This window comes from Herpailurus yagouaroundi, unplaced genomic scaffold (genome assembly GCF_014898765.1).
Source record: "Herpailurus yagouaroundi ecotype Mexico unplaced genomic scaffold, PumYag 184, whole genome shotgun sequence".
Taxonomy (NCBI): Eukaryota; Metazoa; Chordata; class Mammalia; order Carnivora; family Felidae; genus Herpailurus; species Herpailurus yagouaroundi.
Genome location: NW_024412415.1, coordinates 14356084 through 14383955, shown reverse-complemented (window position 1 = coordinate 14383955; position 27872 = coordinate 14356084). Strand labels below are relative to the sequence as shown.

The 27872-nt window shown below is 37.3% G+C and overlaps 2 protein-coding genes across 12 annotated transcripts in view; one reads left to right on the top strand and one right to left on the bottom strand.

The window, feature by feature from the left end:
- Positions 1 to 966: 966 nt before the first annotated feature.
- CTXN2 (cortexin 2) lies at positions 967 to 27507 on the bottom strand. Of its 8 annotated transcripts, none has more exons than XM_040492610.1 (4): positions 27399 to 27507; positions 9960 to 10073; positions 8298 to 8395; positions 967 to 1765 (listed from the first exon to the last, which is right to left on the bottom strand). In XM_040492610.1, exon 4 carries the CDS (start codon positions 1706 to 1708, stop codon positions 1463 to 1465), a length of 246 nt encoding a protein of 81 aa, XP_040348544.1. In that variant the 5' UTR covers positions 1709 to 1765; positions 8298 to 8395; positions 9960 to 10073; positions 27399 to 27507; the 3' UTR covers positions 967 to 1462. The 8 variants fall into 8 exon arrangements, with proteins under 8 accessions (XP_040348544.1, XP_040348545.1, XP_040348548.1 ...); XM_040492611.1 differs by lacking the exon at positions 27399 to 27507 and adding an exon at positions 10504 to 10821; XM_040492614.1 differs by lacking the exon at positions 27399 to 27507 and adding an exon at positions 2382 to 2468 and having other exon boundaries at positions 9960 to 10173.
- Positions 27346 to 27872, top strand: part of MYEF2 (myelin expression factor 2) — a 31660-nt gene continuing 31133 nt past the window's right edge. For 3 of the 4 annotated variants that reach the window (XM_040492607.1, XM_040492605.1, XM_040492608.1), the window contains exon 1: positions 27451 to 27642. In XM_040492607.1, the coding sequence (XP_040348541.1) occupies positions 27482 to 27642 (161 nt within the window). In that variant the 5' untranslated portion in view covers positions 27451 to 27481. Of the gene's footprint in view, positions 27643 to 27872 lie in introns of all 4 variants that reach the window. The other variant, XM_040492604.1, reaches the window with a different exon arrangement.

Sequence of the window (27872 nt, the reverse complement as noted above, 5' to 3'; positions counted from 1 at the left end):
AAATCTGACTTTGTTATGTTCTAGTCACCAAAATGCAGGGTCTTGTTGGATGTCTTTCCTGGGAGACAAAAGGTGCATCTTATACTTAGCTAGATATCTTAGCAAGTACTTTAAAAACCTGGTTCACAAAGGAGGTGCTTAGTGTCCTGGTACATACAACTTTCAGTGTGTCCAGCTGACTTGGCTCAATGAGGTGTTCTTGGACCAAACTAATAACTGACTACAAGGTGTCCCAGGCCGACACTCCTATACCTAATGGGTCTCAAAGAGCCTCCTTGAGGTGTGGGCTTGGTCCAAAAGATCAACAGCCAACACAGAAGTGTTCTAAATCTATTAGGAGACAGAAAGTATCAGGGAATCATATCTGACACAACTGGTTTTGGAGTGATCTGAGCAGCAACCATAGTTCTAAGATATATAGAAATCTTGAGGATAGTGTCTGGGAGCACAGCATGATGTTTACAAATAATGACTCTGACATTAGACTGCCCATATTCAATTCCTAACACAACCACTCTCTAGCTTGATGACCCTGGGAAGTTATGTAATCTCTCTCAGCTTTAGTTCCTCATCTGTGACACTGAGACAATAAAATGGAAATAGTAGTGTTGAACTCAAAGGATTCATAAGGGGATCAAATCACATAGTAAATGGAAAGCACCCAACTTCGTGCAAACTCTTAGTAAATATTGGTCATTCTTTTTTCTGTGTGTTTGGCAGTTCTGTGTTCTCAAGTGACACAAATAGTTTTGTATTTATTTATCTCCTACTATATTCCTCAATTTGATAACCATAAAGAGTCAAAATTTTGTAGCTGTTATTATTTTATAATAATATCCTATCTTTTCATTTATCAAATGAAGAGAATGAAGGTTGAATAAGGAATAATTTACACTAAGCCATTGCTTCTTTAGGTTTGAGAATCCTTATTAGTATTACCAATGAGGATAATAAATGATTGCAAGGTATGTTTCAACAATGTTTTATGGTTTTCATATTGCTTTCACATTCATCTTACATCACTTGGTCCTCTCAACATTCCTACAAGATATGCAGGATAGGTTTCTTTATCCTTGTTTTTGTAGATATGGAAAGGTTCCTCTTAGACAGCTTTATAGGTCATAAAGCTTCTTGGCTAAGTCAACATTAGAATTCAAACCACAGAATTGAGACTCCTAAACTGAAAAAATTTTCGTAACATCCTAAATCCTCATTCATCTCAGATCTCTGGGTTTCCCGATACGTTCACAGAGTTCATAGGGCACTAGAATTGAAAGGGACATTAAAAATCCTCTGGTTAGCTTCCTCACTGAAGTCCATAGAGATTAGATGACTTGGCCAACCATACATGTTTATTGAATTTAGTGGATGAAGTGAGCCTCTTCCAGCATGCTCGAGATTACAGTTGTATCTTCCATGGGTCCCAGTGGCATAACTCTAAAAAACCATAAAGGTGGAACTCTCACGCAAGTGCATATTCAAATGTCCCTTTATCAAATTCTTCAACTTCATCTTCCCATGTAGAGGAAGGCATGCTACTGTACGGGTCTAACAGGATTTTGAAGCATCTAATAATAAGAAGTCCTAAGAAGATACACAAAATCCCAACAAAAGCAAAGCCAGTTTTTTGTTCCAGAGTCAACGAAAAAGCTGATACTTCATTGACGCTCATCTTAGCTGAGGAGTTGCCACAGTAGGTACTACTCATTATTCACTGTCACATCATTATGGCTCTTCAGAATTCCTGCTGGAGTCACCTGTTGGCCTAAATACAAAATAGAACTCAGTTTAGTGTTATTCATATACGGTATTGAGCAGATAATTGTTTTATAAAATCTGGCAGTTTTCAAACCCTCTTGACTTAACTCACAAAAGATGTGTGAAAACATCATCAGATATGGATCAGCATCAAATTAGCATTGGAGATGCTATTTCTATTGTAGTAATTACTGAACTGCCTCGGTGGGCAAATGAAACTGTACCTACATGCACTAAATATAAAATCAGATATGAAAGTGAATATTCAAATAATGAACCCTAGAAGTTTGGATTCATTGTGAGATGGTTAAGTCACTACTTCTTTGAACTGAATTGTCATCTAATTTTTACTTCATTTTTGCATGTGTAGATAACACCATAAATAATCATAGTGTGTGAGCTGGTCAAGCTCTCTAAGGTCCATGTTCTAAGGTCTGTCTCCAGTGCCACTTTGTCTGATACAGATTCTGATCCTTTTAAATAGGTATAAAGTCTCTCTTTTCATTCCCTTAGCTTTTATATGTATGCACTTGTGTTTTCTTCCCCACTACCACTCCGTACTTCTTGATGTTAATTTCTTGAGGTAAATTGTGTTTTTAAAATTATTTTAATAAGAGCCGTACCCAACAGAGCATCCTGCAAGTAGCAGGCAACAGTAGCTGTGGATCATTAGCCATTGCCCCACCATCCCCATTAGCTTTCAGAACACCCTAAATGGACATAAAATCCAAGTTAAACAGCATGTTTTCCATAAACATTCAGCTTCACAATGAGCTCCCCAGTTCTCTTCCTAACCAGAATCTTACTCCTAAGCTTGTACTCTACTGAGATTTTAAAACTACAGCAAAATTGTTCAGAAAGTGTATGTTAGAGGCGCCTAGGTGGCTTGGTCGGTTAAGCGTCCGAGTTTGGCTCAGGTCATGATCTCACGGTCCGTGAGTTCAAGCCCCATGTCGGGCTCTGTGCTGACAGCCCAGAGCCTGGAGCCTGTTTCAGATTCTGTGTCTCCCTCCCTCTCTGCCCCTCCCTGTTCATGCTCTGTCTCTCTCTGTCTCAAAAATAAATAAACGTTAAAAAAAAATTAGAAAAGAAAGTGTATGTTGGATTGAAGCAAAACAGATTTTCCCACTTGATGTGTTAATTAAGTTAATTAATTAATTAAAATTAAGATGAGTTCATTAGATCAAAGTTTACTAACACACAGCCACCCTTCTTGAGAGGACTGTCATTAAATAGCTTATCATCTAAAAACTGAGAATAATAGATTGCTAGTGTTTGCACTTTTATTGTTGCTTTTTCTAATAATTTTTAAGAATTATTTATTAAAATGACCGACCCTTCAGATTTTTTTTGTATTCAATTTTCAGAAAACCACTGAGACAGAACAGGGATGGGAGGTAAGGAATAAAGAAAGGTAATTAAAAAGAACAAAACTTGTAGCTTTCAAAGTTATTCACCAATGAATAAACCAGTTAATATTTAATGATATTCTTTTTATTATGGTTTGGATTACAAAACAGCTTTATCTTTGTCTTCAAATCTTAAGTGTCAGGAATATTTAATACACTCTGGGGTATGCTGTTATTTGACTTTTTTAATAAAAGGAAAAATACTGTTTTCAACTTCTCTGTTAAACTTCTTTCCATCAAATCATTTTTTTCTGCCCTAATACATATTGGTATAGACTATACTTTGGTTCTTTTCTTAATTTAGTATCACTTAAGTGGCTCAGAGTGATTTCTCTGATCGACCTCTTGTAAGTACTCTTTATCTTGTAGAAGACATGAGACTGGACTGAATATCTAATGACCTTGGGACTTAACTAGAACTTTTTTCTGATGAAATTTCTACTTTTATTGCTTTTGTCAGTTAAAGGTCTTTTGCTGAGATCCATACATCCTCTGGTTCATTTGTTTAACAAGTGGAGAAACTGAAAAGCAGTATGTTTATACATGGAGATGCTGAACCAAATATTTGTCATGTAACAGACTGATTCAGCCAAGTAACTAGTCTGAATTCTTTCTTCACTAGAGCCATGACCTTGCTAGGCTATATCATTTGATAATTTCAGAGAGCATGTGTATAAGAGGAAGCAATAAACCTGGTTTACTGATGGACACTGTGGTATGTACGACAGGCTCCCTTCCATGAAGGATTTATGCCCAGCAGCTGGGAGTGTTGCCACCAGATGGTCTTTGGCTGTAGCCCCTTTCGAGGAGAGCTGCCTCATCCAAGGTCACTTCAATTCCTAAGGCAGACCATTTTTTTAAATATTTTTAAAAAATATTTTTATTTTATTTTTGAGAGAGAGAAAAAGAGAGAAAGAGATAGAACATGAGTGGGGGAGGGGCGGAGAGAGAGAGAGGGAGGTACAGAATCAGAAGCAGGCTCCAAGCTCTGTCAGCATAGAGCCTGATGCAGGGCTCGAACCCACGAACTGTGAGCTCATGACCTGAGCTGAAGTTGGAGGCTTAACGGACTGAGCCACCCAGGAACCCCAACTGATAAGGCAGACCGTTTTTAATGTCTGATTAATGTGAGAGCAAAAGACCTGATCATCTTGACACAAGGGAGTACAACTCTAAAAAACCATTCTAGCTCTAGAGTTGTTCATGGAGTAAACCAAGACTGTCACTGGTTCCACGTCACAGCTTGACTTGTGCCGATTCCTGCCTACTTTCTCGTTCTTCCACAGGTGTTGAGCCCAAGGACACTACTTAACAAACATCCTCACACTAAACTCTCAGAGTCTGGTTTCTGAGGACCAAATGTAACAATCGGTGGTACAGAAGTGAAAACATCTGGACAGTTTTCATAATCTGCACTTTTTTTACCGAGTTCATTTTGCCATTATGAAGAAACAGCCTAAACTATGTATAATTATGATATTAGTTAACTATACATGTTTTTAAAAATCATAATGTAGAAAGAGACACAGGGTCATAGCTGATCATTAGAAGAGTTAAGTCAGTTGGCTTTTAATGATTAATCCACTAGACTCTGTTATTCTTATTAAAACCTATCGACTAAAAAATAAATAAATAAATAAATAAATAAATAAATAAATAAAACCTATAGACTGAGCAAACAAACAAAAAAAGGCATTTACTAGTTGTAGCAATAAAACCCTCAATTCATTTGTCAATATTAAATTAAAACACAGTATCTTCCTAGTTAGAGATATAAAATTATACTTTTTATCACAATCATCTAACATACGAGATAATGCTTTGTTCTGAGAGTCTCAAACAATCTGTGAATTGAGCTACTTTACTTTTTAAAGGAAAAACTCCTACTTCTCAAGTACTGGTTACAGTTCCCAGCATATCATAGATATCCAATAAATATTTTAATTGAATCAAAGTAAATTTATTGAAAAATATAATTTTTTAAGAATAAAGTTCTGGGTCCTAAGAATCTAATTGTTAAATATCCAGAAAACATATTAAAAACATTTAACATTTAAATGTCAAAATGAAATGAATAAAAAAAACTTTGATTTCAAAAAAAAATTGGCCTCAAAGATAAGTATCAAAATTCAGCAGCTCATTCAGTGTTCAGTGTTTCTGTTTGTTTTTATCAGGTTGATTAATAAGAACATTCCTGGAAAGATTCACATGATTTGTACTCAAAGTGATTCTAGCCTGTAAGGGAGAGGATACATGCACAAACAGGAAAAAACTGGTATAGGCTTCTACAAGACAATAAAAGGAAAGGAGGAGCAAACTTGTATTTAACACACACTGTATACCAAACACTGCTTTACATATGTTATTCTATTTAATCCCCATAATAATCATACAGGGTTAGTAGTATTATCTTCAACATATTGATGAAAAAAGAGATTCGAAAATCAACAAATTTAGAGGAAATAGATATTTTACCCATTTAAGGATCAGGAAAGTTTTTCTTGTAAAAGATTGTATTTGAGATGAGTCTTGAAAAAAGACAGAAGATTTAGATATGCAAGGAAGGAAACAGCATGACAATGAATATGAAGTCAGAAAAGTGCTGAATTTATCCAGAGGAGCAGTTTGTTCAGAGCAATTTGATACAAGCAAAGAGGAGTATGGGAAACAAAACATTGAAAAGGTAGGTTGAGCCAAAATGTGAAATCTCCTGACTGTCAGGCTAAGAGTTTGCAATTTTTTTAAATTTTTTTTTAACGTTTTATTTATTTTTGAGACAGAGAGAGACACAGCATGAATGGGGGAGGGGCAGAGAGAGAGGGAGACACAGAATCTGAAGCAGGCTCTAGGCTCTGAGCCATCAGCCCAGAGCCTGACGTGGGGCTTGAACTCACGGACCTCGAGATCATGACCTGAGCTGAAGTCGGCCGCCCAACTGACTGAGCCACCCAGGCGCCCCCTAAGAGTTTGCAATTTATTTGCTTAAGGGCTGACTGGCTTGGTGATGAGACAAAATAAACATAGATTTCAGGGGGGACATCATAGGAAATAAATGTTCCAGGTGAGAAGTAATGAGGGCTTGGACTACAGGGTAGATGAGTGGGAGAGGAAATGGGTTCAAAAGATGTTTATAAAGATATCAGGGATAGTTTTGGCAAATAATGGAAGGTAGTGGGCCATGGAGAGAGGTATCAAAGATGACTCCACTCTTTTAAGCCTGAACAAGTGTAAAGGCAATGTTTTCATCAACCAAAATAAAGAAAATACAAGCAAAGTGTAAATTTAGTAAACAAAGGGTTTAGTTCTGGTCTTAGTGAATTTGTGGTGTTTACATCTGGCACATAATAGACATCAATCAACAGGCAGGTTTTTTTTTTTTCTTTTTTAAGTTTATTTATTTTGAGACAGAGAGAGAGAGCATGTGCACACTCGTGGGGGAGGGGCAGAGAGAGAGGGGGAGAGAGAGAGAGAGAGAGAGAATCCCAGGCAGGCTCTGCACTGTCAGCGCAGATCCACACAAGGGCTCTATCTCAAGAACCCATGAGATCATGACCTGAGCCAAAATCAAAAGTCCAACGCTTAACTGACTGAGCCACCCAGGCACCCCTCAATAAACGGTTTTAAATAAATTAATCCAGCTCATTTTGTCCCGCATAAAATCACTGGTGGGGAAAACATCTTAAGGATATTATTGCCAAATAGAGTTTGTGGAGAAGAATGCCTCCAGGACACAATTTAATACATAGAAGCATTTACAGATCAAAACTTAAGAGAAGGAAAGAATTGCTGAGTTTTTCAGGAAAGAGGAGACCAAGGAAGATGACAGGTGTATTCTAATATTTGAAGAGTTATCCTGGAGGAAGCCAGATCTACTTATTCTGGATGGATCCAGAAAGCAATTTTTATGTCATCCCATTAATGTTCTATTTGCAGTTACCAAAAAGGATTGAAAATGAAAGAAGCCTAGCAATGAGCCTCAAAGAATCCCTCTCTTACAAGAAGAAAACAGGATCTGCTAGTAGAGTTGTGTAAGGAATGATCAGAGTTCTAAGTGAATCTGCAGTAGGAAGTTCACTTGGAACAAAGGAAGCTAGAGTTTCTGAAGGTGCTGGTAAACAGTGTTGAATTCTTCAGTGGTGATGGAAACAAGTGATGAAAAACAGGACCCTGGGTTTGGCATTCAGACTTTTTTCACCGCTTTTAAAGCTTCAGTTGAATGTCCAGGGAGGACAATAATTGAAGAGGGTTTTGGAGTGATGGGTAATGAATAAATGAAGCCCAATGCTAAAAGAAACTTGACAAAAAGGAAGTTTCACTTCCTTTACTTCAACAAAAATTTAAGTGCATAAGTTTAGACCATTAGACTACTTATTTCCAATAATAAGGACAGGATTATATATTCAGCTGTTAAAAGTAGAGCCAAGTAAATACACTTGGGGTTCAAAGAACTAGGAAATTTCCATTTTTAACCAAAAATTGGGTGACAAATAACAGAGGTTTTATTAAGATCTTAAAAAGAAGAACTTGGACTTTTATTTACATTTGAAAATTCTGCCTTATGCTAAAGATGAAAACCAAATACAAGTCAAGAAAAACAACTAAAAGGATAATATTTAAAGCTTGAAAAAAAAGCCTGGCCATTGCTGTAGGCTGTGGACAGACAAGCAAATTAGTAAAAAGTTAAGCAATTGCCTAACAATGTGTTCAGCAAATAGATGCTCTTAGTAATTTAAGCCATATGTGTAGCAACTGAAATACCAGTATTTGTAGGCCTAAATTTTTCAAACGTTTGCCCAAACTTTCCATTTTACTTGCTCTGTGAAATGAATAACTTATACTTTCAACAGCAGGTAGAAAATTTTTGAGAATATACTGCTAAGTGCAATGAACTTTGTACCTTTCTATTGATATAGAGCATAATTAGATTAAAAAGTATTGTTAGTAACAAAATATTGTTAAAAATAAATAGAAGTCTCCAGTTACAACACTGATTTCTTCATAATTAACAAGATATCCAAAATTACTCAACAATGTGGATAAAAGATACATTTTACTTTCTCTAGTCCATGGAAGAGATGGAAATGCAAAACAAATCAGTATGCTCTGTAAAACAGACATTTTAATGCCTACCTCAGAGGGAAAACATCATCTTAATATCTTGTTTACTGGGAAATAGAAAAATGAGAGACATTCAGACCATGAGGTTACAAAACCATGATAAAAAAGCCCTGTTGAGAAAAAAGAAATGCATTTTCAAAAAAAGAGTAGATGTAGAATTATGTGATAAGAGTCATTTTAAACATCCTACACCATAAAATATGGGTTAAAAGATCAACATTTAGGTCCTTTAGAAATGAGCAATTGAGTTGAAAGTACATCATTTCCTTCATGGCAATTATCAGGAGCTGGGATTTCTAAGTCCTGATGAGTCATAGGATTGGGCCAACAGTATACCGGTAGACCAAAAGGCCAAAATCTCATTCAATGGCTTTGTAGTTAGTAACCAGTAAACAAAGTCTATCTTTGATCAGTCATACAAGTGATACCATTGTGAGTAGTCAAGCAAATAGTATTTTTATACCTAATATATATATATAGCCCTTCATACATGTAAATGTTGTGTTACTTTTTTCTTCTATGAATAAGCTTACTGATTAGAAAGATATAATTTCACTTTTTAGAAACATATAGTATGCATGCAACAATGTGCAACTGCAGAAACCAATATTGAAGAGTATATGCCCATTAAAAAAAGAACCTCTAGCATTTTAATCAACAGGTTTTTTCCTTTGGTTTATTTATCTATTAATGATAGTCTAAACAGTTTATCTGAAATAACAGCTATTATATTGGAATATGGTGTTCTTGGTGAAAAGTATTTTGATGTTAGTTATCAGATATAGTAATCTTTAATGCTCATAATATGGATATTCATGATTTCATGGAATGAGAACTATAAGAAATATCAGGCTTAAAAAATAATGAATCCTCCCATACGCACATAGACACATCCCCCACTCTACATCAAGGTTATTAAATCCTATTCAAAGTAAACAGGGAAAAAGAAACACTGTTCAGTCTGCTTCTGCACAGAGCTAGTTAATCATTAGGAATGGAATGTGTGGGAATTAAAGGAAAACCTTAAATTACAAACCCAGATGTCTTCATCATGATCAAGTGCAAACATTTCAGGCCTTCCCAGAAATCCAAAACCTCAGGATCTGCCAGAATTGCACCCTCCCTCCCCCACCAACCTTTCAGATTTCAACCTTAAGAGAACTTCCCTCTTAAGAGAATCTTCACATAGCTCCCCAAGGACTCTGACATTCGATCTTTTCAAAACACTGGAAATCTGGTCTGAAAATTTTCAAAATGTCTCACCAGAGAAATGTAGACTGTCATTATCATTCTGCCTTGTTTGTCTCCAGTTCTCTTTGGACATGTTAAACTAAAGAAGCATAGAATCAGCAAGCTAACTGCACACACACATTTTTTTTAAATTTACTTTTTCTTTTTGGCAGCAGCACCAGCAGAAATATCAGGGCTGTATCCTCCTTTAGAATTTGAACTGACCAGACCTGCAGGATCCATTCGTGAGCCCCCCTACCCCCCGCCCCTGCCCCCACCTCACCACCCCCTCACCCCCGCCCTCCCCAGCCTCCTTTCCCACTCCTTAGCTTCATAAATACAAGAGAATGAGGACATGCTTCTCATCTGAACCTGCACTGGAACCCTGTCAGTTAATGCGGAGGGTAGGGGGAGAAAGTTACTTCGCAGGCAGCGATGTCTCACCTTCCATGCTTGTTGCCATGGAGATGAAATCCAGCCAGTAGACTTAAGTGTTGGCAGGTTTGTCCGTGTTCGCTGATCGGTTCGGTAACAATGTAAAAGGCGTGTCCTGGGAACCTGCGTGGAGTCTCAGTACCGTGGTTAGCGCTCTCCTGGCCTACGTGTGTAAATATCTATATCTGTCGGTGAGAGATAGAGGACGTGGGCGCTCGTGAAGTACGTGTGCGCGCGCGTGTATTTGCAGGAAAATGTGCCTGATTTATTCGTTGTGGCAGAGTGTAAACATTGGCGCGCGCGCGCGTATATGTGAAGGCGTCTGACCGTGTGTGTTTGTGAGACCGAGAAGAGTTGGGAAATGAGAAGGGGGAAGGGAATCGGCCACCGCAGCAGCAACAGGCTCTATCTATTCTGTTTTGCTAAAAAGAAAAAAAAATAGGTGCTCATTTTCACTCATATCACTGCAGGTTAGCAATCGGAGTTCATCGCCAATTTAATTAATTTATTGTTAAAATCCTTGTTTTCCTCTCTTCTGCAGCAGCATCTGTACCGCGGGCATTTTGTTGTGCTCGTTCACCGCAGTCTCAGTGAAGGAATAGACGCTAAATTCTTTTCTTCTCATCTGATTAGAGAAAGACGAGAATGAAAGTGTATTGGTTTAAGTGGGGACTGCATGCGTCATTTGGAGTTGTTTTCTCCTACTCTTCACCTTTTCTTTTCTACGCAAACCCAACCGGATCCTTCCCCCCAAGCTCCCAACCTAGCTCGCCGCCCCACCCCCGCATTTTATGGCAGGAGTCTAGGCGCTGTCCGTAGTGCTGAAAAATTGCGTTGTAAGACCTACCTAGTAGATAGAACACACCAAGAGAGGAATGCTCCATTAAAGCCCATATGTAGTTGCAAGGCACATTTTCTAAAGTGTTAAATACATAGAATCTAAACTTAAACCTCAATGAAAGCAAAGCCAAACAAAAACAAAAGAAAAACAACAACAAGAAAACCTTTCACCTCATCCTAACTTAGGGGTGTTGTCCTACTCAGTTATAAGGCTCCAATTCTATTCATGTTTGGATACTATATCCAGAAACTTCAAGTTACAAACACCTGTAGATTCTCTAAAAATTTGATTATTGACCTTGGAAATTATTAAATTGTCAGCTATTGGGGAAAATGTAGGTGCAGAATTGGGTCACTGTGTAGAAAAATGCTGAAAACACATCATGTAAAGGTGTGTTAGAATTCAATAATAAAGTGAAGACAAGGTAATGGTCATTCAGAATATTTATGTATTCAGGAAATTTCATGGTCTTATAAAAAATTCTTAATGTATAACTTGTAGTTCATATAAGACTATACTCAAAAATTTTTATTCTTTTTTATTTAAAACCATTAAACACCCCATAATATAGGTGAACTAACTGCCCACCAATAGACTGCAAAAGTTATTCCAGTAACATGTTCCTAACCAAGGTTTTAACTGGCTTTTTTTAAAAGCTTGCTAAGGTCCACATCTTATTTTGGTACTATGCCAGAGCAGTGCTTCTTGAAATTTAGTATGAGTATGAATCATCTCAGGATCTTGCTAAAATGCAGGTTTTCACTCAGCAAGTGTGAGTTTGGGTCTCAGATTCTGCATTTCTAACAAGATCCCAGGTGATGCCAGAAGTTGCTAGTTCAGGAACCACGCTTCAAGTAGCAAGGTTCTAGAAAGATTGTATTATGGCAATGCGGTCACTCATAGAGTATGGGAAAGGAGGTCGTTTTCTTCCTTCTATTGTTCTATGTATGTTTCTAGACTGCTGTAAGAATATTCTATTCACATAAGTTCAGAGGTTAACCATTTTGTTTGTACAATATTAACAACTATAGCAAACTTTATAAATTTAGTCATTTGATCTTGATTTGGCATTGTCCGGACACATACCACTGTTTATTTCACTCTATATTTTTACAGTATAACCTGCAATCACCCATTCTTTTTGTAATCCAAGCTCATGGAAAGAAACTAAATTATATGATTTCACTGCTTATGTATAGGCCTCAGTCCAAGGTTTTGTTGTCATGATTTTATGCTCATGATACTGATTTTACAAATCTGAATGTTACATATCTAATTCTTACCCAGTTTAAAAAGTGGGATAGGGCCATTGTTTCATTGATCATTTGAGTAAATGCTGATCTGTTGTGTCCCTGACATGACACATGTATACTTAGATTTTGAAGATTCCTCTGGATGGTTTTCTTGTTTTTTAAAAAATCCATTTATACATCAGTTGATACAGTGCTTTTAGTTAATGCTTTTGAATTGACGCCAAAGGAAAGTTTTTACTATATATTAGGTTTCTAGGTATGTGTTAGTGCATGATCTTGATCTTTTTCAAGCTATATGAATGGTGGTGATGTTCTGGAAACTCTGCAAATGACTCATTCAGGAAAGCATAATGAATTAAAAATCCATTATGTTCCACTTTCTTTGCTAGATGCTAGGATACAAAGACTGATGATCTTTGGTCTCTGACCTTGATGAGATACATTGCAAGACAACATGGCAAGTTCTACCAAGTTTTATAGAAGCACAGAGATTAATGATATATATTTTATTCTCTACTGCCAAAGAAGTGATGAATGATAGCAAAATAGATAAAATCCAGAACATCTGCATTTCAGGTCCTTGCAGCATTGGCCTGCTGCTCAATATTTATTTTAAAAAATTGTTGAAAGATATGAAACACATGAATACTTTTCTAATGTGCACATGGTTAATCCATACTTCTGGATAGTCTAGGATTTATTTTCAGAGAAATCCAAATTATTAGAAAGATAAATATGTGGGTGGCATTTTTTAGACCTCCCCCAAGCAGAATTGCCTTTACTATGCTTTGACATTACATTTTCAGCTTATATGCAAATATTCTGTATGAAACAGTCTTCAGTTTATATGTCCTGTTCTAAGTGTACTATAGGGTTGCTAATAAAGACTTGGACTTGCCCAACATATCACTTGCTATTCTATATATAAGTTCTCCCTAAAAACATTTCTATTAATGCCAATCTCATGACTTGAACTTTCATACTTCTCTTCACTTAAACCATCGCAAGGTAAGTGTTATGTTCTCCTCTTATATACAATGTACATCGTGTAAGTGATTCCATTTGCCTTTTCTTTTAGTTACAAGGGATGTCAAAGTCAAATTAACAACTAAAAATTAGTACCTGTGTAAAATATTAAGGCTTTTATATTTGTGTTCTTTCTCTATTGCCTGAACTACTGCAATTTTGTTTTCTCAGGTATTGGTATGTTATTTTCTTTTAATTGCCTGATGTAATGTGTGTCCGCATATAAATGTCCTCACAAAATCAGAAATGAAGTAAAGAAATTAAAAATAAGCAAATAAATACATTTATTTTTCTACTTTTTGGCTCAAAATGTTAACTACCTTTTGGGTATATATGGCTATTCTATAAATTTGTTGTTTTTTTAAGTAATTTTTTTAATGCTTTTTTTGAGAGAGACAGAGTGTGAGTGGGGGAGGGGCAGAGAGAGAGAGGGAGACACAGAATCTGAAGCAGGCTCCAGGCTCGGAGCTGTCGGCACAGAACCCAACACTTGGCCTAAACCCACGAACCATAAAATCATGACTGTAGCCGAAGTCAGACACCTAACTGACTGAGCCACACAGGCACTCCTAAACTTGTTTCTAATAAGATGCTTAACTATAGAAAAAACAATCATGTAGTTAGCTATGAAGATAGAATATAATTTATTATGACTCAATAATAAAGGTTAAGCTAGCAGAAGAAATTTTCAATTTATGGAACTACATATCAGCTTTATTTCAAAATACTTTGTTTCTCTGTTTCTTCTTTTATATTGTAGATAGTGTCCTTTATATGACTAGGACTTTTTTTTATGTCAGAGAGTGGAAGTGTTGATTATCTAACTTGTTCAGAAACATGGTAACTATAGAAATTTAAAGAACATGACAGCCCCACTCTGATGAATATACTTTTGAATGAGGGTGTCACAAAGGAGGTAAAAGCAAGAATTTCTTTAACAAGGCAGCTCAGGATTCTTCTCAGAGGAAATTTTGTTTGCTGTGAATTCTTGCTACCCTGGCTCTAGTTGTCTTCTTGCTCTGAAATTATCTATGGTGGGATCATCTCTCAAACTTATTAGGCCAACATGTCACCCTCAGCTTTTCATGGAAATCAATGTCATACCTGACTGGTTTGATTATTTTTTCTAAACTAAAATGTCTTAATGTAGCTGGGTCTTTTTATTCAAAATATTGCTATTTACTCAAATATTCGACACTACGACTTTCAAATGCAGAACTCTAAAAAATGTATTAAAGACAAATACAAATTATTTTTGTTATAGATATTAAAATATTAACCCAAATGCTATTTCACTTAAGATGGTATTAGATAATTTGTTTTATCAAAAAGTCATCTGTTTATCTTTAAGAAATACATTCCTACTTGGGTGCCTGGGTGGCCCAGTCGTTTAAGCCTCTGACTTTGGCTCAGGTCATGATCTCGCACTCTGTGAGTTTGAGCCCTGCATCGTGGTCTGTACTGACAGCTCAGAGCCTGGAGCCTGCTTCGGATTATGTGTCTACCTTTCTCTTTGCCCTTCCCCCACTCGCACTCTGTCTCTCAAAAATAAATAAATAAACCTTAAAAATGTTTTTAAAAAGAAATACATTCCTAACTATCCTGAGTGTCATTTTTAGCTACCTATGCTTTTGTTCTGTATGAGTGGTTTTAATATTTTTAGAGGGTTAAGATTGATTGAAATTACAATAAGAAATATATGCCCTCTACCTAAAAATACATATAAGCAGATAATTCTGCTCAAAACCCAGAGCATTCACAGGCCCTTGGAAGTCCATTTCTATAATCCTGATGTAATCCGAAGGACAAGTTAAAAATTTCAGCTATAAATGAATGGTTCATCGTCTTGTTCTAACTTTTGCAACTAGGTATTGACTGGCTTAAAGTGCTGTGTTTTTTTTAACCACTCTATTAGTTTTCTAGTTTCTTTTCTTAGAGTTCTTCCTCTAGGTCATTTTACCATCTGATCTCTGGAGAGTACCAATGCTGAATATGCTGAAATAGGATTAGAGAGTACAGTAAGTAATAGGACAATTAGATTTGATTAGAAAATGACTATGGGATTTTTGTCAACAGTGAAGAAATTATCTAAAGTGAGTGGACTCATGAGAGAATTGAGCACGATGACACTTCAGTGTAGATAATGATCTGATGTTGGTCTGTTTGATGAGTACCATTGAAAATGAGATGTTATGTTTTGCTGGTAAAATTTTCTGCAAAGAAAAAGTGCACTAAATGTTTCAGTTCAGAGTGATCTATTTAAATGAAGTTTCATTTAATTGGCTTTAATTTACAGCCCATAAGCCTTAAATTGTCTCATTTAAAGTGTACTTCAAGCCTCTACTATATTTACTCTTGAAGCTAATGAGTATGATAGGATACCTTGGGCACAATCTCCACAAATATGGGAGCCATAACTATGGTATAATATATTTAATTGGTTTAAGTTATTTTACTGGGTTAAAGAAACAAAGAATCAAAGGCAGTTTATTTTGCTGCATTTTATATTTCTCTAATATGAACCAATTAATACATAATTGGCAAGTAAGTATGTCAATAGAATATGGAAATCAATCAGTTTATACACAGTTTTCCTTGATACAGTTGGGTTTGACTACCAAGTGAAAGCAATTTAACTCAAAGTCCACACTAACAGCTGAATGCAGTAAACTGTGGAGGAAAGCAGTCCTATACACATGCCCATTCACCTCTTCATCCTCTTGGCTCAATTTAGCCACATGCTCTGTCTTGAAATTGCATATTAACAGTTCTTCCTGGTCTTTGTGCACTTGTCCCTGTTTTCATAATTCAACTTGCCTTATATATTTCTACACCATTTGTTGAAGAGACTGTCTTTTTTCTGTTGGATTTTCTTTCCTGCTTTGCTGAAGATTAGTTGACCATATAGTTGTGGGTCCATTTCTGGGCTTTCTATTCTGTTCCATTGATTTATGTGTCTGTTTTTGTGTCAGTACCAAACTGTCTTGATGACTACAGCTTTATAATATAGCTTGAAGTCTGGAATCATGATGGCTTCAGCTTTTCTTTTCTTTTTCAAAATTGTTTTGGCTATTTGGGGTCTTTTATGGTTCCATACACATTTTAGGATTATTTGTTGTAGCTCTGTGAAAAATGCTGGTGGTTTTTTGATAGGGATTGCATTGAATGTGTAGATTGTTTGGGTCAGTATAGACATTTTAACAATGTTTGTTCTTCCAATCCATGAGTATGGAATGTTTTTTTCCATTTCTTTGTGTCCTCTTCAACTTCTTTCATAAGTGTTCTAAGTTTTCAGAGTGCAGACATTTTACCCCTTTGGTTAGGTTTATTCCCAGTTATCTTATGTTTTTTTGGTGCAACTGTAAATGGTATAGATTCCTTGATTTATTTTTCTGCTTCTTTCATTATTGGTGTATAGAAATGCAACAGATTTCTGTACTTTGACTTTATATCCTGTGACTTTGCTAAATTCATGATTAGTTCTTTGCTAAATTCATGATTAGTTGTAGCAATTTTTTGGTGGAGTCTTTTGAGTTTTCTACATAGAGTATCATGTCATCTGCAAATGGTGAAAGTTTGACTTCTTCCTTACCAATTTGGATGCCTTTTATTTCTTTTGTTGTCTGATAGCTGAGGCTAAGACTTCCTGTACTGTGTTAAATAGTAATGGTAAGAGTGGACATCACTGTCTTGTTCCTGACTATAGAGGAAAAGGTCTCAGTTTTTCCCCATTGAGGATGATATTAGCTGTGGGTCTTCATATATGGACTTTAGGATGTCGAGGTATGTTCCATCTACCCCTACTTGGTTGAGGGTTTTTATCAAGAATGGATGCTGTATTTTGCCAAATACTTTTTCTGCATCTACTGAGAGGATCATATGGCTCTTACCCTTTCCTTTATTAATGTCGTGAATCAATTAATTAATTAATTAATGTTGACTGATTTTCAAATATTGAACCACCCCTGAAGCTCAGGAATAAATCCCACTTGATTGTGGTGAATAATTCTTTTTATATGCTGTTGGATTCAATTTGCTAGTATCATGTAGAGAATTTTTGTATCCATGTTCACCAGGGAGACTGACCTGTAATTCTTCTTTTTAGTGAGGTCTTTTTCTTATTTTGGAACCAAGGTTATGCTGGCCTCATTGAAGGAGGTTGGAAGTTTTCCTTCCATTTCTGTGTTTTGGAACAGTTTGAGAGGAATAGGTATTAACTCTTCTTTAATTTTCTGGTAGAATTCCCCTGGGAAGCCATCTGGCCCTGGACTTTTGTTTGTTGGGAAATTTTTCCTTACTGATTCAATTTTTTTGCTGGTTATGGGTCTGTTCAAATTTTCTATTTCCTCCTATTTCAATTTTGTATGTATTTATATGTTTGTAGGAATTTGTCAATTTCTTCCAGATTTCCCAGTTTACTGGAAAATAATTTTTCATAATATTCTCTTATAATTATTTGTATTTCTGCAGCGTTGGCTGTGATTTCTCCTCTTTCATTTGTGATTTTATTTATTTGGGTCCCTTTTCTTTTCTTTTCAATGAGTTTGGCTGGGGGGTTATCATGTTTATTTTTTTTTTACTATTTTAATGTTTATTTATTTTTGAGAGAGAGAGAGAGGAGGAGAGTGATAGAGGCAGAGTAGGGAAGGGGCAAAGAGAGAGCGAGACACAGGATCTGAAGCAGCTTCCAGGCTCTAAGCTGTCAGCACAGAGCTCAATGCAGGACCTGAGTCCAAGAACTGTGAGATCATGACCTGAGCAGAAGTGGATGCTTAACTGACTGAGCCAATCAGGAGTCCCAGTTTATCATTTTTATTAATTCTCTCAAAGAACCAGTTCTTAGTTTCATTGGTATGTTCTACTGTTTTTTGTTTCTATATTGTTTATTTCTGCTCTAATCTTTATTATTTCCCTTCTGCTGGCTTTAGGCTTTCCCTGCTGTTTATTTTCTAACTCCTTTATTGTAAGGTTAGGTTGTATATTTGAGAGTTTTCTGGCTTCTTGAGGTAAACCTGTATGCAATGTATATTTTTAACTTGTATTTTTAACTGTGCTAGTATTTTCATTAGTTTTGTAAATGTTTTTGTGGTGCTCTGGTTGTGAAGTTGCATGGGTTTTACACTGTTTCCCATTCCTCCACCCCCAGCCTTGAATGATTTTTTTTTTCTCCTGAATATTATCAGTTATCTTTTTCTTTGAGCGGGCTTTATTTTGTAAAGCAGTTTTAGGATTACAGAAAACCCGACCAGAAAAATACCATATACCTCCTTCCCCCCTTGCCCCACCGTTTTATCTATTATTAACATATTGCATTAGTGTGGTGCATTTGTTATAATTGGTGAACCCATATTGATACATTATTATTAACTAAAGTTCATAACTTACATTAGAGTTCATCTTTGTGTTGTTCAGTTCTGTGGGATTTGACAAATGGTTATTGTCATGTATCCATCATTACAGTATTGTAACAGAATAGTTTTACTTCTTTAAATATCTGGTGCCAGACTTACATATTTCCCCCCTTCCACCCACCTGCATCATGAACCCTTGGAAACCATTGATCTTTTCCTGTTTCTATAGTTTTGTCTTTTCCAGAATTGTATGTATGGAGTCATATACACTCGTTTCTTTTTCAGACTAGCTTTTTGCACTTAGCAATATGCATTTAAGCTTCCCCCATGACTTTTCATAGCTTGGTAGCTCATTTCTTTTTATTGCTTAATAACATTCCATTGCATGGATAGACCGAAGTTTAGCCATTAGCTTTTTTTTTTAACGTTAACTTATTTTTGAGAGAGAAAGAGACAGGGCGTGAGTGGGGGAGGGGCAGAGAGAGGGAGACACAGAATCTGAAGCGGCTCCAGGCTCTGAGCTGTCAGCACAGAGCCTAATGTGGGGCTGGAACTCATGGACAGTGAGATCATGACCTGAGATGCTTAACTGACTGAGCCACCCAGGTTCCCCTAGCCATTAACTTATTGAAGAACGTCTTTGTTTCTTTCAACTTTTGGAAACTATGAATAAAGATGCTATAAATGTTCATGTGCAGGTTTTTGTGTGAACATAAATTTTCAACTTGTTTTGGTTAATAACTAAGAGTGCTATTGTTGGGTTGAATGATAAGATGATTTTTAGCTTTCTTACTGTCCTTCAAAGTGACTAAACTGTGTTGCATTCCCACTGGCAGTGAATGAGAGTTCTTGTTGCTTCACGTTCTTCATCAGCATTTGGTACTTGTCAATGTTTTGGATTTTAGCCATTTTAATAGCTATGTCATGGTATCTCAATGTTTTAATTTGAACTCTCTAATGACATAAGATACTGAACCATCTTATGCTTATTTTCCATCTTTGTATTTTCTTTGGTGAGGTGTCTATTCAGAACTTTTTTCACTTTTTAATGGGGTGGTTTGTTTTCTTATCATTGATTTTTGTATATTTTGGACAGATGTCCTTTATAAGATATATGTTTTGCATAGATTTTGTCCCAGTCTGTCTTTTCACTTTTTTTTTAATGTTTATTTATTTTGAGAGAAAGAAACAGAGCATGAGCAGGGTAGGGGCAGAGAGAGAGACAGACACAGAATCTGAAGCAGGCTCCATGCTCTGAGCTGTCAGCACAGAGCCCGGTACAGGGCCAAACTCATGAACGGTGAGATCATGACCTGAGCCAAAGCTGGAAACGTAACCGACTGACTCTGTCACCCAGGCACCTCTGTCTTTTCACTTTTTTTAAAAAAATTTTTTTAATGTTTTTATTTATTTTTGCGACAGAGAGAGACAGAACATGAGCAGGGGAGGGCCAGAGAGAGAGGGAGACACAGAATCGGAAGCAGGCTCCAGGCTCCGAGCTGTCAGCACAGAGCCCCACAGACTGTGAGATCATGACCTGAGCCAAAGTCGGATGCTCAACCGACGAGCCACCCAGGCGCTCCTGTCTTTTCACTTTTTAAAGTGACCAGTTATTTTCGGGGGATAATTTTGTAGAACAAGAGTTGTTTTGTTCCTCTCCCTCCCACCCCCCTGCCAAAAATGTGTGCATTGTTGAAGAAGTAACACTTGAACACTAGATATCAGATTTCTAAAACTAAGCTAGCCGAATAAAACTTACACTTCTCATATTCCAAGCAAAACTAAACTGAATGAGTGTTTGGTAAGATACAAAGTCACTTTAGGCAACTACAGAAGATAATTAGAAAGGTTCACATAGGGGCTTTATATTTCAATACTACCTAAAAGTCAGTAAAATTGAAGTTAGTGACTCTTGGATAAAAGAATACTTGAAAGTAGTAAGATTTTAAGGAAAAAATATAAACCTGATATTTTGAGGACTGATTAGTTTTAGTAACTTTTACATAAAACCTCTGCATACATATTAGTTCTTATTTTACTGCTCTTAGTTGAGTCTTAAACCAATAAACAGCTGGGACTAATAAGGTCTGATTTTTCAAATGCATTTTTGACACAGGTTTCCAGAAATATTAGGAGTCTAGATGTAGAAATCTAGGTTGAGGTAAATGAACACCTATATAAACCTATATTTCCTCAATGACTTCGGCACTGTCAGAACATTTACCTTGACAGTTGTATTACCATGCAATTTCTTTAATAATCTGAAGGATAGCTCAAAGAACTCACAACTGAGATTTGTTGATGAAGTCAAAAGGATAACATCAATATAAGTAAGTATTTTTACATATTTAACCTTATTTAGAGATATAGACATTCCTAAATGTAACAGACACAATGAGTGAATGGATAAATGGACAAATGCATATAGTAAGTTTACTCTTTTTGCCAAAACGCTTAGACATTGTGCCAAATATTATCTGTTGATACTCAGCACCATCCTCACCCTTCTATATTCCTCCTGTATGTGATATTTCTCAGAATCTGTTGCCAGCAGTATTCTAACCAAATTCTACCAATGAGAGGCACTGGTGTAAAATTTAAGAGGATTTTTTGAGTCCTAGCAATAGCTCCTAGACCTTTGTTCCCCCAGCCCTAATTATTGTGTAAACCTCTAAATCTTTGGGCATGTAATCCTACATGAAATGCCTACAGTGCTTGGCTGAATATTATCTAATGTTTTTAACATGTTTAAACAGTTTGCGAGGGGAAATACCATGATGTGAAGTCACTCCAGCCTACCATTCTGCAATATACTATGAAAAAATGTAACACATTTGTACACTACTGAAAATCCATTGCTTCCAATGAACTAGACTCAATAAGCAGCCATCAGGAATGGTGTGTCCCTTGTTTTAAAAGGTTGCAAAGGGTAGGATATGTGGATTTTGTTTGGTGTCATGAAACTGGGGTAACACAAATCCAATGGCATCACCTAAGTCAAAGGAAGTTATTTTTCTCCCCAAATAAGAAATGTAGGTGTAGGCAGTCTGGGGGTTTTACAATGGCTCAGTAAGGTCATCTGTGTTTCAGTTCCTAGTTTTCTGATCTGACATCCTTAGCTGTGGCTTTTGTCCTTATTCCTGTTCCATCATGGTTTCCAAAGGGATACTCCACCCTCTAGCTTCACAGGACAGAAAGAAGGCAAAGAACTTATTAAGAAAGACACTCTAGGAACGCCTAGGTGGCTCACTCAGTTAAGCGTCCAACTTTAGCTCAGGTCATGATCTCACAGTTTGTGGGTTCAAGCCCCGCATCAGGTTCTGTGCTGTCAGTTCACAGCCTGGAGCCTGTTTCATATGCTGTGTCTCCCTCTCTCTCTGCCCCTCCCCTGTTCACGCTCTGTCTCTGCCTCAAAAATAAACATTTTTTAAAAAATAAAAAAAAAAAAGGAAGACACTCTAGAATCCCTGGTGTATTTCTCTTTACAACTTCTTAGATAGAGCTGTGTCCTATGGCCGCTCCCAGTATGTTAGCTGGGCACACTGCTACTCTACACAACATTGTGGTTCTGTCAGCAAGGAACAAAAAGGGAGAAAGAATATCATAGAGGAAACTTGTAGTGTTCTAAACCATTTGGCAAAGGAGTAAACAAAAGCCAATGTAAATGATGTCTTCAGAACAACAACAACAACAACAACAACAAAAAACCAAAAACACTTTAAAAGTAGTGTTGTGTTACCATAGCATAGAAAAAACTATTAAAGCAACTCAGTCATTTCAGTAAAAATAATGATCATTAGTATTAAGTTCAGCTGTATATAATAGACTGACTAGCAGCAATTTAATCAGGATAGAAATTTATTTCCTCCTTCTGGAAAGAAACTTGGAGTAATAATGTGAGGGTTGTTACTGTGGCTTTCTAATAATGAGCTGATCAGTCTATTAGTCTATTTTTCTGTTCCATCATCCTCAGCACTTAGTTTCCAATCACAAGGTTACTTCATGGTCAAACATGGTTGCTGTTGCTACAGACATCATTTCTTCATTTCAAGCCAGCAGAAGAAGAATGCAAGGGAGGACAAAAGAGCCATTCTTCCAGTTAAGTTAGTTCTTTCTAAGGAAACTCCTATTTTGTCCTCACATTTCTGCTTATATTGTACTGGCCAGAACACAGTCACCTGGCCAGCCAGAGCTGCAAGTGAGGCTAGGAAATAGTAACTTTCAGCAATTTTCAAAGTCACCTTAGATTCTATTATTAAACAAGAAGAGGAATATGGATTGTGTTAGTTATTATCTCATTTATAGGATTATCTTCAAATATGCAGGACAGTGTGTGGATTGAATTTTATTTTTCATCATTCTAAGAAATCTATTTTCTCTTCCAAACATTATAATTGAAAATTGAGAATAGCAGTCCTACAAAAGGTAGTTATTTAAATGAAAAACAATATGTGCTATAAAATAATCATTTTCATTAACACTCTTTAGATTAGGACTAAGTCTAAAATGATTAAAAATATTACCACAGAATACCCATTTCTTTGGACAAAGGAAGCCCATTTCATGGAGTTATTTAAGAAGAGGAGCAACTATGCCTATAGGTAGGGAAGCAGGGTAGAGACATTAGATTGGCTCTTCTGATCCACCTTTTAATGGAGTTACTCGGGTGAGATTGAGGAAAAGGCAGGGTTATTTAAGTTAAGAAATTAGTGAATAAAAATTGAGACAAGTAAATGTCTAGGAATTATAGGAGTCTTTAGTCTTCAAAGAAAAAAATCTCCAAATATTGTTTATAAAAATTAAAATTAGGGGGGCGCCTGGGTGGCTCAGTCAGTTGAGCGTCCGACTTCGGCTCAGGTCATGATCTCGCGGTCTGTGAGTTCAAGCCCCGCGTCGGCTCTGGGCTGATGGCTCAGAGCCTGGAGCCTGCTTCCGATTCTGTGTCTCCCTCTCTCTCTGACCCTCCCCCATTCATGCTCTGTCTCTCTCTGTCTCAAAAATAAATAAATGTTAAAAAAAATTAAAAAAAATAAATAAAAATTAAAATTAGGGGCGCCTGGGTGGCTCAGACGGTTAAGCGTCCGACTTCAACTCAGGTCACAATCTCGCAGTCCTGAGTTCGAGCCCCGCGTCGGGCTCTGGGCTGATGGCTCAGAGCCTGGCGCCTGCTACGGATTCTGTGTCTCCCTCTCTCTCTGCCCCCCCCCCCACCCCGTTCATGCTCTGTCTCTCTCTGTCTCAAAACTAAACGTTAAAAAAAAATTTTTTTTAAATAAATAAAAATTAAAATTAAATCTGTTATTGGGTGATGACCCCGGCTTTGTAAAAGTTGAAAAATGAAACAGTTATCTAAGGAATTCAAGCAAAACCCATTGTATTATCTGAGTTATTTGAATAATTGAGGCGAAAGTGGGATTTCTGCCTGGATTATTCACATAATTGCCTTAATTCTAAGAATCATTTGGTGGGTAGAGACCTTTCCTCAGGATGTATTTTTAGAATGCTAAATGTGAAAAATTAGACTCCTAAATTAAGCAAAGCAATAGAAGGAGGGAGTGACAGAGGGGAGAGAGAGAGAGAGAGAGAGAGAGAGGGAATAGTAGGTCATGTCAGAATAAATCTATACTTTTTTCCCATACTTTTTCTAATGACAATAACTGACATCCACTTTTTTTTAAATCATAGAATTAACTTACATGATGGAAAAGGGAACTATATATGGATCTCAGATATAACCCATAGTATTTTTTAAAGTCATAAATTCCTTTTGGAGTTTCAGTTCTTTAAAGTTTGGAAAATTAGTGGCTCTAAATCCAGCCATTTAATTTTACAAAGCCAAGTAAACTGACTTAACAATCATACTGTACTTTCTGGTTGACTTCATATTGTTGTTGGTCTTTGCCCTCAATTCTTAAAGACAAATTAAAAGGATGATCATATCCAAGTTGCCACTCCATTCTCTTCTTTGGTAGCAGAACTCTGGGCAGTGAGCCAAACTGAGAAATTATTTGCCAGCCTCCCCTATAGCTGAGTGTGTCATATTACTAAATTTTGACCTATAAGTCAAAATGTTGTTTGAGATTCTGGATGCCTCTTTACCGGACTGCTTCTGGCTTCTACTGAGGACAGGTGCCTAGATCTCCAGTAGCTATCTTGGGCCATAGAAAGACATTAAGAATAGAAGCCACACACTAGGTTGGTGAAAGATTTAGAAGAAACCTGAGCCCATGATGACTATACCTGCTCTAGGGTGCCTACTTTTGCACTATTTTTACTTAATAAAGTAGAAACTTTTATTTTGTTTAAGACACTATTATTTTTAATCTCTGTTACTAGCAGGTGAACACAATTCCTATATGACATTAAAGTATTGGTTGAAAATATTTTAGAATTCTAGGGTTAAATTTCCAGGTATGTATAATGGTCTTTTTAAATCTCCTCTCTCTCTCTATCTCTCTCTCTGTCTCTCTCTCTCTGTCTCTCTCACACACACACACTCCAGTTTGTAAGAAAGAAAACTAAGTAGTTATAGGAAGTGGTACCAGTAATTCATTTTGTGCAATTATAAATGATAGCATTTGCAGTGGGAATTTTGAGAAGATAAAAACTAAACATTACTAAAGAATTTCTCAGCATGTGTACATAAACTTCAAAAAAAAAAACAGTGGAAGGAAGGAAAATACAGAAATATATTGTAGCAATAGAATGTTAATAACTTTTTTTTTCACCGATTTAGCTAAGGTAAGTATAATATTTATAGCAAGAGAGGGAGAAAACATCTATAGAGCAGTCCAATGGAGTAGTATCAATAATTTTCTCTTTAGAAGCTGCCCCAATTCTCTCCATCTTTTAAGACCCAGCTCTTCTATGAAATGATCAGCAATCCTCCTATAGGAATAACCTTTGCCCTTGTTCCATTTATTAGGACCAGGACTAAGTTACAGTGAGGGAAGCATTTTTCTTAGGCATGGCACAACATTTTAAGAGGTGCCAAAAAGCTCAGTAATCAATAAAAATATTTTAATGAAACATTTTAATTAGCACACTACAGCATGCAGTCCAGTCTTTTGTTTTATAAATAAATTTTTAATTATGCTTCACATTTATCTCAATTATAGCACTCAAATAGTGCTTTTTATGAATGTTGTCTCCCAACAGTACCATACTCATTTTCATATTCCTCATGTGCCTACTACTCTGTGTTAAGCATGAAGGTCTCTTAAAAAATATTAAATTGAATCTATTGAAAGATTTTGCAAGAAAATACTGTATTAGGGTCAGCAGGATTAAATTTTCATCATTAAATTCAACTATAGCAAAAGAATAACAGAGGATAATGAATGTTTTGAAAGTGCTTATAATTCAGTTCTATGGGAAAATCACCTGACTTCTCTTTGACTAAAACCCTGCTCAGCCTGGAGAGATAGGGAATTACAATACTACTTTATATTCATATAGCACTTTGCCCTACATAAAGTGCTTTCTTTTAATTTTCACCTTAATCCTGTAAAGTAGGTATTATCGTCCTTATTTATTACGGAAAGATTGAGAAGTTAAGTGACTTGCCCAAGGAGTTATAGGCAGAAAGTGGCAGAACTGAGGTCCTAACCCAGGTTTTCTGTGTCAAAATCCAATGCCTTTCTGCTATTCCAAGTGCTAAGTTTTGGGATTGACCAAGGAGAAATAATTCATGCAGTAACTACAACAGCGTGTGTTGTGTTTGTTAAACGATGTCAGTAGCACCCTAAACAGCAGTATTTTACCAAGTGTGCTCCTCAGGAGTAAAACTGTTCTGATTTTTATGTGTGTACGTTTGATGAAATAGCTCAACTCTTCTGGTATAGGATATGTTCCAAGGTATTTTTTGGTTGAGGGCAGAAACTTGCATAATTAAAATGTCAAAGAACAGGGGGGAGGGGGGGATGAGGAAATTATGTATTACTTGAGTATTAGTTTCTAGCTACCACTTTACCACTAATGTGTATGTGATATTCTGCAAAGCATGTAAAACATACAGGCTTGCTTCTTTATGAAAAGAAACATTTGGGAAGGTCTTTCAGCTGAAAAGGGTTATTTCAATGTGAAATACTATTACAGTATTCAAGAGTTAGGAATTAAGTTTAATGGGTTACTTTTTTATATTTAGCGGGAAAAATCTAGGACTATATTTTAAAACTCCATACAGTAATTAAATTTGAGAGCCTATAACTACTTCAAATATAATTTTCACCAACATAAACACAACTCCAAACCAAAATGTCCATGATCAGCCAATCTAGTAGAAGCTTTCTTCTGAAAAAAACAAAACAAAAACTATAGATTCTCCTCAGGGGTTGCTATCCAGAGAATTAAAAAACTTGTCTTCTTTTTATATGCCGATAGCTGAATTCCACAGGAAATCCTCTTTCTTAAAAACGACCAGAATTCAAAGAAATTCAAAGGTATGCATTTTGGTGAATTGCAACCTGTCATCAATAACTATTTATTGAATGTCCACGGGATGCCTAGGCATTTAAGTGGCAAGTGATTTGTTTGCATTATTCAAAGGATTTCTAAGGCGAGTCTGAAGATTTGCAGACGTCTTTAAAGATGCAAAGTGGTGTGTGCTTCTCTCATTAAAACTGCCCCTACAAGGAATGAACTGAATAGTCTGGGTTTCAGAGCTCTAGGGATTTCCAGCACTCAGATCCGACTTTTGTAAGCGAAGACCCCATTGGGTGCCAATCGATAGGCGGGCTGGTGGTCAGAACACAGCCCCACCAGGGGCTTCTGGACAAGTTAGGCCTTCCCTGGTCTGAAGCAGGGCTGACTGCGGCAATGGCGGCCCTGACCCGCCACCCCATCCCTCCCCCCCTACCCCTCCACTCCCACCCCCCACACGCGGCTCACACCCTCTCCCAGTCTCCCAGCCTCGACCGGTTCTCGCGAGATCCGGGCATCTGAGCGCTCGGGGCCTTTTCAAATCGGGATCCGTTACCGCTTTCCCGGCCGCCGCCATTGTAGCGCTCGGAGCCCCTCAGCGCAGGCGGCCGTGGCGGAGGCGGAGGCAGCGGCAGCGGGATGGCGGACGCCGACAAGCCCGAGGTGCTCGGGGCCGCTGGCGACGACAGTCCGCATCAGCAGCCAGTGGAGCAGCCGGGCGAGCCGCGGCGAGAACCGCACCCGCCGGAGCCAGAGAAGCAGCCGCCGCAGCACAGCAGCAGCTCCAATGGCGTTAAAATGTATTGTCTTTTCCTCCGGGGATCGGGACGAGGTGGGGGGCGGGGAGTTGGCCTCGGAGGGGGGCCGAAGCCGGCCTGGGCCTCGGTGGGGGATAACTGCTCCCGGGCCGTAGGCGGCGGGAGGAGCAGGTGCAAGTAGGGCCGCTCCCAGGCCCTTCCCTCCCGCCCCGGCCGGGAGAGCCGGGGTGCGAGCCGGGGGGCCGACGCCCCTCCCCTGTTTCCAGCCGGAG

What these genes read in the sequence shown, in the direction of transcription:
- CTXN2 (XM_040492610.1), bottom strand. Translation starts at nt 1,708, where the DNA reads ATGAGTAGTACCTACTGTGGCAACTCCTCAGCTAAGATGAGCGTCAAT.